The 12,521-nt window shown below is 46.4% G+C and overlaps 1 protein-coding gene across 1 annotated transcript; it reads left to right on the forward strand.

The window, feature by feature from the left end:
* Positions 1-1,800: 1,800 nt before the first annotated feature.
* Positions 1,801-2,274, forward strand: LOC145036411 (uncharacterized). Its single transcript, XM_078984857.1, has one exon. It carries the CDS (start codon positions 1,801-1,803, stop codon positions 2,272-2,274), a length of 474 nt encoding a protein of 157 aa, XP_078840983.1.
* Positions 2,275-12,521: the final 10,247 nt, after the last annotated feature.

Below are 12,521 nucleotides of genomic sequence, written 5' to 3' on the forward strand. Positions count from 1 at the left end.
GGCCGGGAAATCTCATTGTTGTTGTTTCGACGGGTATTCCGGCTTTCACCAAATCGTGGTGGCACTGGAAGACCAAGAAAAGACAACATTTACATGTCCATTTGGTACTTTTGCATACCGGAGAATGCCATTCAGATTATGTAATGCCCCGACCACTTTCCAACGTTGTATGGTTAGTATCTTTTCGGAATATGTTGAAAATATTATTGAAGTTTTCATGGATGACTTTACGGTATATGGAAACTCCTTTGAAGAGTGTTTAACCAATCTCACCAAAATTTTAAAAAGATGCATTGAAACAAATTTGGTTCTAAATTTTGAAAAACACCATTTTATGGTGAGTCAAGGTCTCATTTTGGGTCACATTGTGTCAATGAAATGAATTGAGGTAGACAAGGCAAAAATCGATGTTATTCAAAGCTTACCTTACCTGACTTGTATTCGGGAAGTTCGTTCTTTTTTAGGTCATGTCGGATTCTACCGAAGGTTCATCAAGGATTTTTCAATGATAACAAGACCAATGTGCCAACTCTTTCAAAAGGAGGTTGATTTCGAGTTCAATGAGGCATGCAAAGAAGCTTTTGACAAGCTCAAAGAGTTGCTTACATCCGCTCCCATCATGCAAGCACCAAATTGGGATCTCCCATTTGAGATCATGTGTGATGCAAGCAACTATGCGATAGGCGCCGTTTGGGTCGAACGAATGGGAGGGCCTCCCACGTGATCTATTATGCATCAAGGACACTAGAGAATGCTCAAAGCAACTCTCTACAACGGAGAAGGAGCTATTGGCTATAGTGTTCGCCTTGGAGAAATTTAGACAATACCTACTTGGTACTAAGGTCATAGTGTATTCGGATCACGCAGCACTTAAGTACTTGATGATGAAGAAAGATGCAAAGCCTAGACTTATCCGGTGGATTTTATTGTTACAAGAATTTGATTTGGAAATCCAGGACGAGAGTAGATGCGAGAACCTTGTTTCCGATCATCTAAGTCGGATCACTTCAAATGAAACTCCTCTCCCATTGCGGGATGAGTTCCGGATGAGCATCTGTTTTCCTTCACTCAGTATACTCCTTGGTATGCCAATATCGTTAACTTTTTGGTTACAAAGAGGTATCCCGACACATTCACATGTGCTCAAAAAGACAAGTTGAAAAGTGATGCAAAATACTATGTGTGGGATGAACCTTATTTGTGGAAACATTGTCTCGATCAAATCATTAGGTGATGTGTACCCCAACAAGAGGACCAATCCATTTTGCAATTTTGTCATGAATTTTCTTGTGGGGGACACTTCGGACCTAGCCGGTCCTTGAGAAAGGTCCTTGAGTGTGGATTATTTTGGCCAACCATGTCACGCGATTGTTACTTGTTATGCAAAAGTTGTGAGCGGTGCCAAGGGATGGGAAACATTTCGCAAAAGAACCAAATGCCCCAAAATCCAATCCTCATTTGTGAAATATTTGACGTATGGGGGATTGATTTCATGGGCCCATTTCCCGTCTCATTTGGCAACGTTTATATTTTGCTTGCGATTGACTATGTTTCTAAATGGGTTGAGGCCAAAGCCACAAGATCGGACGATGCCAAAACGGTTATCGAGTTTTTAAAGTCTAATGTTTTTGCGAGATTTGGTGTGCCTATCACCCTCAAACGAACGGTCAAGCAGAGGTTTCGAATAGTGAAGTGAAGAGTATACTTGTGAAAACAGTGAATCCCTCAAGAAAAGACTGGAGTTCAAGGATTGATGATGCCTTGTAGGCCTATTAGACCGCGTACAAGACCCCGATAGGAATGTCCCCGTTTAGGTTGGTCTTTGGAAAGCCATGCCATATTCCTGTGGAATTGGAACACCGTGCCTTTTGGGCGGTTAAACAATGCAACTTCAACATGGACGAGGCGGGAAGGCATATGAAGCTTCAATTCCAAGAGTTGGAGGAACTGAGAAATGACTCCTATGAAAACTCAAGAATTTACAAGGAAAGGACAAAGCTTTTCCATGACAAGTCCATTACCCGCAAAAATTTCGAGCCGGGACATAGGGTTTTGCTTTATCATTCGCGATTGCAATTATTTCCAGAAACATTGAGGTCAAGATGGATAGGTCCGTTTGTTGTGCTAAAAGTCTTTGAGCATGGAGCGGTTGAAATTCGAAGTGAAGAAACGGGGAAAATCTTTAAAGTCAATGGGCATCCATTGAAACCTTTCTATGAAGGTTTTAATGAAAATGTGTTAGTAGTCATCCAATTGGGTGCCCCGGTGTACTGAAATCAAGAGGGAAGCACGTCTCGCCAAAGATGTTAAAGAGGGGCATTTTTGGAAAACTAAAGTTTTCATCTTTTCTAGTTCGGAATAAATATCGTAGATGGTTCATTTTTGGATTTAACATCTCTTCTTCTTCCTTCTTGAGACAAAAGAATGTTGTATTTAAAGACTCGGTGTTTGTAGTAGTCAAAGAGCTAAAAATTGAAAAAATTGGCAAAAATACATCATGCGGTCCGCGTGTACTCTAGTTTCCGTCCGCGTGTTTATTAACACGAACCGCATGTAGTCCCTCAAGTGTTCGCATCCATTACCAGAAAACAGAGGAGTTTCAGTCTTATTCATGCAGTCCGCGTGTACTCGAGCTTCCATCCGCGTGTTTATTAACACGGACTGTGTGTTGCCTCCTGAACTATTCGCGTCCATTTTCGAAGATCAGAGTGTATCCGGTGAACTCATGTGGACCGCGTGTACTCGCAGTTGCGTCCGCATGAGTTGTTGACTGAAGTTGACCAAGTTTGACCACGTCCATACCCCCCAAAAAACCCCAGCCGGCCATTCTTCCTTCCCACTTCTTCTTCTTTCTTCCTCTAACCTCCATTAGAGCACTCCCATCTCCACCACTAAAACTCAGTTTCCCGTTAAACTGCCAGTCGGAATTTCGCGAGACCACCGCCATTGTTCACCAAATTCAGAGTTCTACAAACCCCACTAAAAAACCGGTCCGATCTGTTGCTATATCTCAGGGCGCCACCACCACTCCATCGCCACTTTCTGGTCGATTTCCGGCTAACTCCGGCCACCTCTCGCGATTTCGACACCACCATTGTACTCCTCTTGGACAAGGCTACAAGCCCCACCAAAAATATTTCCCAAAGCTTGCCGGAATTTCAAGCCATTGTCGGATTCGTTGGGTTTTCGCGGTAAATTGCTCCTCCCGGATATTGAACAAAGGCTTAAAGTTTGGGATGGAGAGTTGCACGATTGTCAAATCCCGAATTTCTGCATGCAAATTTTGAACTTTCAACAAAAACGGGTACTTTCTTTCCTTTGTTTAATTGATCAAGATGCATGTCCGTTCATATGCTTTTGTATCAAATGAATTTGGGAATCATTTCTTGCTATGATTGTTGAATTGCTTTAGAAGTCCACAGGGAGTTAGTTGGTGATTTGGATTGACATATTGTTTTTTGAAATTGTGGTTCGTGTAGTGGTTATTTTTCTGTGCAGGAAATCCATGTCTACATCTACGAAGCATCCGGCTGCTGCCCGAGGCAAAGCCCCGACAAGAAATCAAAGCGATGCTCCCGATATCCCAAGATTTTGGGATGCCAAGGCAGCCGAAAACTACACAAAGAGCTTGCCTAGAAAAGTTACATCTACCAAATTCGTGTGCAAGCCCACACTTATATCACTTGGGGTTCTAGAAGGGGTCACCCAATTTTTCCGTAACATTGGGTGGGAAAACCTTCTCAACCTCATGGTGCACATGTACGAGCTCCCCACTAGAGAGTTTCTCGCCGATAGCGGGTACAATAGCGAAAAAATCCGCATTCCAACTTCTAGGGGACCGAAGGTACATCGATTTTGCAACGATAAACAACATCTTGGGCTTAACTTCTTCAAAAACATCCACAATTTTCAACGTCATGCCTGCTAAGTTCAATCACGAGACCTTTTGGACGGAAATCACCAGGAGTATCTTCTCGTGTTCCGGTAGAGATAAAGCAACCACTATCATCCACCCATGCCTCCGCATTGCCCATCGCATCCTGGTGTGTACAGTTTTTGCCCGCAAAGAAGCCAACCTGGTCACCAAAAATGAGCTCTTCTTCCTTTGGTGTATGACAAGGCCTGAAAGGCCGCCAATCCCAGACTTTGCTTCATTCTTCTTCCACAAATGCGCCCACATGAGATCCAAGACATCCGGTGATATTTACGTTGGATGATTTGTCACACTTTTGGCTCGTGATCTTGACATCGAGCTCCCTGATGAATTCCAACATGTTGACAACAAAAATATTTTGGATGACCACGCCCTCATAAACATGCACCACATCTGTCACAGGGACAGGAGCAACTTCACATGGTTTTGTCCTCAAGGGGTCGGGTATCTCGTTCTTCCCGACCCTGAGTCACAAGTTTCACCTTCCACAGTCGCACTCAATGGAGACTCGTGCGGACCATCACTCAGTCAGTCAATGTGGATGTGCTCCAAGATCAAGATGATGACGAGATGCCTATGGATGACGAGCCCGGTGATGAGCCCACCCATGGTCCACAGCACGCCGAGCCACAAGCCCCTCCTGGGTACTACCCGCTTCCCCCCAATTCTTCCAAGTGGTTCGAGTCGCTTTGTGTCTCAAACCAAATCATGTCCCAACAAATGCACCATATGTGGGGGTGGCACCAATCCCAAAACCATTTTGAGAATGTCTCACTTCTGCCTTCCTATCCATACCTCACCCACCCATCCTTATCCCCCTCCACCTTACCCTTACCCCTACCCCTAATATCCATATCCTCCTCCCAATCCCCCGGTTTAGGTACTTTAGCCTCGCTCCGAGAATTGAGGACAATGCTTATTTCTAATCTTGGGGTGGGGTATTCCTTTTTCTTGTTAATTTTTCATGCATTTTAATTAGGTTGCATGGCATTTTAGTATAAATTGCATTCATAAAACAAAAATAAATAATAAATAAATAAATATTTTATTTTCTTCTTTTTCATCTTTTATTTTTGCATGGCATTTAGCTTAGGGAATTAGCATTCATGCATTTTTGTTTTCTGTTTATTCTCACCTCTCTTGGATTCCATGGAACATGTTCATAGTTATTGTATCATTATTGGTCCACGATCTTGTTTCTATCTCACCCATCGAATCGGGACCACTAGCTGTAGTTTGGGATTTCATACTTGGGATCAGATGCTGGTAGCTTAAAGGGGTAAGTGATCATGGCCAAGTAGTTTCATGAAGAATTATGCATATAATATTAACAACTATAGGATATACTACAGCAATGGATGTTCTTAGTGTAACATCTCAAATTTTCAAATAAATTTTTCATTTAAAACAAAACATCATTATTCGACAAAAGAGTTTATTTCAAGTTTATTGCAAAAGTATAAATAATAAATCTCCAAGATCTTCAAAAATGGCAGTGTGTACGTGTCACGCCGGCGCCTTCCCACAGTCACCACTAGTACCTGAAAAACATAAACACAACTAGTAAGCATAAATGCTTAGTGAGTTCCCCAGTATACGACTTACCCACATACGCCTTCCGGCCCGGACCTTTCGGTCCACATAACATTGCCTTCCGGCCCGTAACATAATCGCCTTCCGGCCCATAACATATCGCCTTCCGGCCCGTATTACATTGCCTTCCGGCCCATAGTATTTTGCCTTCCAGCCCATAACAGTATAAACATAACACATATAGCATATCACACATATCACATAAGTCATACATCGTACCATTCTTTCTATCACATAAGTCACGCCTTCCGGCCCGTATAAGCATACATCACATATAAGCATACATCACATACCAAGCGTCTACCTCCCTAGACATAGCATAAATATAACACATACAACCTTCCGGTCACACCGTCAAACCCTTACATGTGAAGTGTAGTGAGAAGACTCACCTCGTAGTATGCAAGCTATAAACCCTTCGAGCTACTCGCACTCGATCCGCTAATCTGCAGGTTCCCTATAATACCACATACCTTTATTAATGATCTTATCAAACAAGACAACTGACCCTACTAAGTTACATACAGGTCAACGGTCAACTTGACCGGACTCGTCGAGTGCAAAGGGCAACTCGGCGAGTCTAGACACCCCAACTCCACTCGCCGAGTCTAAAGAACGACTCGACGAGTTCCAGTTGATCTTCAAGCTACTCGCCGAGTCTAAAGAACGACTCGACGAGTTCCAGTAGGTCTTCAAGCTACTCGCCGAGTCTGAAGAACAACTCGGCGAGTCCTAGTGAATCTTCAAGCTACTCGCCGAGTCTGATCATTGGACTCGGCGAGTCCTCGCCATGCAGTCAATCCGCTGCCTCCTGTATTTCGCATGATTTCGAAGTATATAGATATGGGGCTTCCTGGACTTTCACATATACTATTACAGGGGTTTTTAAACACTTGTAACAACTCTATAATCTAACAATTCCTTAAATGGGTTTCCTAAACCCTAAATTCGCATACAACGTAAAAAGCTACAGATTATGATCCGAAGATTACCTGGAAACGTGATCCCTGTGTCCCCAACCTCCAGTACTCGACTCCTTGGACCTCCTTTGATCACCACCTTGCCTCTCCTTGTCTAACAATCTCTTCAAGCTTCCTCTAGCCCTCACCCTTGCTCCAGATGCCCACAAACTCCCAAGGTAACTTTAATCGGCCAAAAGACGCGACATGACGGCCCTAAAGGCATTATATACGATTCAGAATCAAAACGGCTAGGGTTTCAGCTGAACAGCATCGACTCGCCGAGTCCCTATTGGACTCGTCGAGTCCAGTCGCGTATCTGCGACCAAGACCATGGTCCTACTCGGCGAGTCATGCACCAACTCGCCGAGTCCCCTCTTAAATGTGCCCCAAAAATAATTTTAAGAAATACCTGAAATTCCGGGCTGTTACAACTCTCCCCCACTAGAACTAGACTTCGCCCTCGAAGTCTCATTCTGCGAATAACTCCGGATGTTGCTCCCGCATTTCTCTTTCCGGCTCCCAAGTCATCTCCGATCCCTTCCGATGTTGCCACTGAACCAACACCAGAGGTATCTCCTTGTTCCGTAGAACCTTGATCTTCCGATCCCTGATAGCTACTGGTCTCTCGGCGTAATTCAGGCTCGCATCCACCTGAATATCTTCTAACGGAACCACTGCTGCTTCATCGGCTATACACTTCCTCAACTGTGATACGTGAAAGGTATTGTGAATCTGACTCAGCTCCGCTGGCAACTCCAACCGATAAGCTACCCGACCTACCCTTGCAATTACCCGGAATGGACCTATGAACCAGGGCCCCAATTTGCCCCTCTTCCTGAACCGAATTACCCCTTTCCAAGGAGAAACCTTTAGGAGAACGAAGTCGCCGACCTGGAATTCGAGCTCGGACCGGCGTCTGTCCGCATAACTCTTCTGTCGGCTCTGGGCGGTCAATAACCTCTGCCTCACTCGTTGAATCTGTTCGGTCGTCTGAAGTACGATCTCTGTACTGCCCATCACTCTCTGTCCCACTTCTCCCCAGCAAATGGGAGTCCGACACCTCCTACCATACAACAACTCAAAAGGTGGCATACCAATGCTCGAATGATGGCTGTTGTTGTAGGAAAACTCAGCCAACGGCAGATGCGCATCCCAGCTACCCCCGAAGTCTAACACACACGCTCTAAGCATGTCTTCCAATGTCTGAATCGTCCGCTCGCTCTGACCGTCGGTCTGGGGATGGTATGCGGTACTAAAATGCAGTTTAGTACCCAACTCCTCATGAAACTTCTTCCAGAACCTGGAAGTGAAACGTACATCGCGGTCCGAAACAATCGAGGTCGGCACTCCATGCCGAGATACTATCTCTCTCACGTATAACTCTGCCAACTTCTCTGCTGATGAACTTTCGCTAATGGCAAGGAAGTGTGCACTCTTCGTTAGCCTATCCACAATCACCCAAATCGCATCGACTCCCCTAGCAGTTTTCGGCAATTTGGTGATGAAATCCATCGTGATCTGATCCCACTTCCACTCAGGAATCTCCAAGGGTTGCAACTTACCGTGCGGTCTCTGATGCTCGGCCTTAACTCTACGGCAGGTCAAACACCTCTCGACGAACCAGGCAACGTCTCTCTTCATGCAAGGCCACCAGTACTCCTTTCTCAAATCCAAATACATTTTCGTAGCACCGGGATGGATCGAGAATTTCGATATGTGTGCCTCCTCCATCAAAGTAACACGCGTACCGCCCACGAATGGTACCCAGATCTGACCCTAAAATGTCAGAAGTCTCCGTCCATCCTTAACGAACTCTGAAATCAATCCGACGACCCGCTCCTGTTTCTGCATCCCAGACTTCACAACCTCGGCCTGTGCCCCACGAATAGCATCTAATACCGGAGTCATCACCGTCAATCTTAAACATACGTCCCGCAATGGAGTGCTCTCCGCCCTACGACTCAATGCATCGGCTACCACATTAGCCTTGCCTGGGTGGTATAGGATCTCACAGTCATAATCCTTAACCACGTCTAACCATCTCCTCTGACGCATGTTTAGGTTGGGTTGATCCATCAAATACTTCAAACTCTTATGGTCCGTGTATATGGTACAACGAACCCCGTACAGGTAGTGACGCCAAATTTTGAGGGCGAACACTACTGCCCCCAACTCTAAGTCATGCGTGGGATATCTCGCTTCGTGAGGCTTCAGCTGCCTCGATGCATAGGCTATCACATGGCCCCTCTGCATCAACACTGCACCCAGTCCTGAAATCGATGCGTCGCAATATACGACAAAGTCCTCCATCCCTTCCGGGAGAGCTAATATTGGTGCTTCGCACAGTCTATGACGAAGTGTCTCGAAGGAAGTCTGCTGCTCGGGTCCCCATGAAAATGTAACACCCTTTCGGGTCAATTTGGTAAGCGGCACCGCGATCTTGGAGAAGTCCCTAATGAATCTTCGGTAGTACCCCGCCAACCCAAGGAAACTCCTGATCTCCGAAGGTGACTTCGGTGCCTCCCAACTCATCACCGCTTCCACCTTGGCCGGATCGACCAATATCCCTGCCTGATTTACAACGTGCCCCAGAAATTGAACCTCCCATAACCAGAAGTCACATTTGGAGAATTTTGCATATAGCTTCTCCGACCTCAGTACCTCGAGGACCTCCCTCAAATGTCCCTCATGCTGCTCCCTAGACCGCGAATACACCAGAATGTCGTCGATGAACACAATCACAGACCGATCCAGCATCGGCCTGCATACCCTGTTCATGAGATCCATGAACACTGCTGGGGCATTGGTGAGCCCAAAAGGCATCACCACGAACTCGTAATGCCCATACCGCGTCCTAAAGGCTGTCTTCTGGACGTCCTCATCCCGCACTCTTACCTGATGGTACCCTGATCTCAAATCAATCTTGGAAAACCAAGATGCCCCTTGCAACTGATCGAATAGATCATCGATCCTCAGTAACGGATAGCGGTTCTTAACTGTCACCTTGTTCAGCTCCCGGTAATCGATACACATCCGGTGTGAACCATCCTTCTTCTTGACGAACAGAATCGGTGCTCCCCACGGCGAGCTACTCGGCCGAATAAATCCCTTCCCCAACAACTCTTGAAGTTGCGAGGACAATTCTTGCATCTCTGGAGGTGCAAGACGATAAGGCACCTTCGCAATAGGCGCAGCCCCTGGAACTAGATCGATGCCAAACTCTACTTGCCTCGCAGGAGGTACTCCCAGCAAATCCTCGGGAAAAACATCTGGGAACTCGCGCACCACTGGAACCTCCTTCAGTGTCTTCGGTCTCTCGGAACTCTCCCGCGTATCCATCACATACGCCACAAAACCGTTACATCCCCGCTGTAGGCATTGCCTCGCCCTAGCGGCCGAACAAAAAGCTGATCCCGAACGGGTACCCTCGCCGTATACCATAAGAACTCCCCCACTAGGGTCTCGTATAGTCACCAGCTGACGCTCGCAGTCGATAACAGCGCTGAATCGGCTCAACCAGTCCATGCCTACAATGACACAGACATCCCCCATCGCAATAGGAATGAGGTCAATCGGAAACGCGACCCCGAAGATCTCTAGCACACATCCCCGAAGAACCTCCGTAGCACAAATCACCCTCTCAGCCGCAATAGAAACGCTCAAAGGTCGACTTAACGGCTCACGACTAATGCCGATGTGCTGACTAAAAGCTAACGATACAAACGATCTACTCGCACCCGAATCAAATAACACTAGAGCAGGCATAGAGTTCACAAGGAAAGTACCTACACCTACATTAACATAAGCATAGCATTTCGACCTTTAAGTAAATACGTGAATGATAACATACCTGCCACAACATCGGGCGCAGCGCGGACCTCCTCCGCAGTCAGCTAAAAGGCTCTCCCGCGAGCCCTCGGGGCCTCGACCTTCGCCGGTCGGGTCTCAGTAGTCCGGGTAGTAGGTGTAGCTCCCTGACGAAGTTGCGGACACTCGGCCTTCCGATGGCCTGTCTGGTTGCAGTGAAAGCAAACCATAAACCCCTTAGGGCAATCCCTGGCAATATGTCCCTCCTTGCCACACTTGTAGCAACCACCAGCTCGACACACCCCCTCGTGACTCTTGCCGCACTTCGCGCAAGTGCGACCCTTCGGACCTCCCATCCTCGAATCAGCGAACTTAGTCCGCTTGGCTGCCGGCTGAGACTGAGCCGGCCGTCGATCCACCTGCTGAGACTCAGCCTCCTCCCTCGCTTGAGTCTCCAACTCGATCTCGCGCTTCCTGGCGTTCGCCTGAAGCTCAGTGAAAGTACGATAGGTGGAGTTTGACACAAACTCCCGGATCTCCCTCTTCAAAACACCCAAATAGCGGCTCATCCGCGACTGCTCCGTAGATACCAGCTCGGGGCAGAACATTGCCCTCTCATGAAACTTCCGTGTGATCACTGCCACGGAATCAGTACCCTGCTTAAGGGTCAAGAACTCCTGAATCAATCGCTCCCTCTCTACCGGGGGAACGTACTCGTCCCTGAACATCTCCGTAAACCTCTCCCATGTCACCGCCGAAATCTCTGCCTGAGTGAAGTTCGCCGTCACGAACTTCCACCAATCCTTCGCTCCCAGACGGAGCTGGTTCAAGGCGAACCGTACCCTCAAGTGCTCCGGGCATGAGCAAGTATAGAAGCACCCCTCGATGTCGGCGATCCACCTCATAGCTGCAATCGGATCCTGCGTCCCATTGCGTGTGATAACCATGATGTCTCTGAAATACAACATAAAATCATCAGAGACTCCACCAAGTACAATTGTACTCGATACACGCCCTACCCAGTCTCCGATTTCCAGGGATTCTTACTTGAGTCTTCCACTGATCCGGTGCCTTCGGTAGTACGGGCCCAATACTACCGACCACACCGTATCAGTATTCGTCCCAAATCTTCCTCCCCAAATCCCGAATAATGAGTACTCTACCTCTAGTATGCACTATCTACTTGCACGCTACCAAATATCTCATATAAGCAATCTCCCTAGACTAAGGCATCACAAAACAGGCAATTCTAGTCCTATCATGTATACCTAGTCTTCTAGCATGCATAACAATTCATAATTCAGTGCATAACATAACATCGTAAGGTATTCTGGGGATCTTTACCGTTCGGACGCTGGCTGCTCGTACACACTGCTCCATCCTTGTTTTACCGCCTTACCATTTATAAAATGTTGTGTCCTTATTATTTAAAAAGGTTTTTCCTCAAATCCCTGGTCTGAGTTCAGTTGCACCCAAAAGTACACCCGAATCCCTCAAACCAAGGCTCTGATACCAATTGTAACAGCTCAAATTTTCAAATAAATTTTTCATTTAAAACAAAACATCATTATTCGACAAAAGAGTTTATTTCAAGTTTATTGCAAAAGTATAAATAATAAATCTCCAAGATCTTCAACAATGGCAGTGTGTACGTGTCACGCCGGCGCCTTCCCACGGTCACCACTAGTACCTGAAAAACATAAACACAACTAGTAAGCATAAATGCTTAGTGAGTTCCCCAGTATACGACTTACCCACATACGCCTTCCGGCCCGGACCTTTCGGTCCACATAACATTGCCTTCCGGCCCGTAACATAATCGCCTTCTGGCCCATAACATATCGCCTTCCGGCCCGTATTACATTGCCTTCCGGCCCATAGTATTTTGCCTTCCGGCCCATAACAGTATAAACATAACACATATAGCATATCACACATAACACATAAGTCATACATCGTACCATTCTTTCTATCACATAAGTCACGCCTTCCGGCCCGTATAAGCATACATCACATATAAGCATACATCACATACCAAGCGTCTACCTCCCTAGACATAGCATAAATATAACACATACAACCTTCCGGTCACACCGTCAAACCCTTACAGGTGAAGTGTAGTGAGAAGACTCACCTCGTAGTATGCAAGCTATAAACCCTTCGAGCTACTCGCACTCGATCCGCTAATCTGCAGGTTCCCTATAATACCACATACCTTTATTAAT

Source organism: Lactuca saligna, chromosome 3, assembly GCF_052625555.1.
Source record: "Lactuca saligna cultivar CGN05327 chromosome 3, ASM5262555v1, whole genome shotgun sequence".
Lineage (NCBI taxonomy): Eukaryota > Viridiplantae > Streptophyta > Magnoliopsida > Asterales > Asteraceae > Lactuca > Lactuca saligna.

Coding starts and splice junctions, on each gene's coding strand:
- LOC145036411 (XM_078984857.1), top strand. CDS start 1,801: ATGTCCCCGTTTAGGTTGGTCTTTGGAAAGCCATGCCATATTCCTGTG.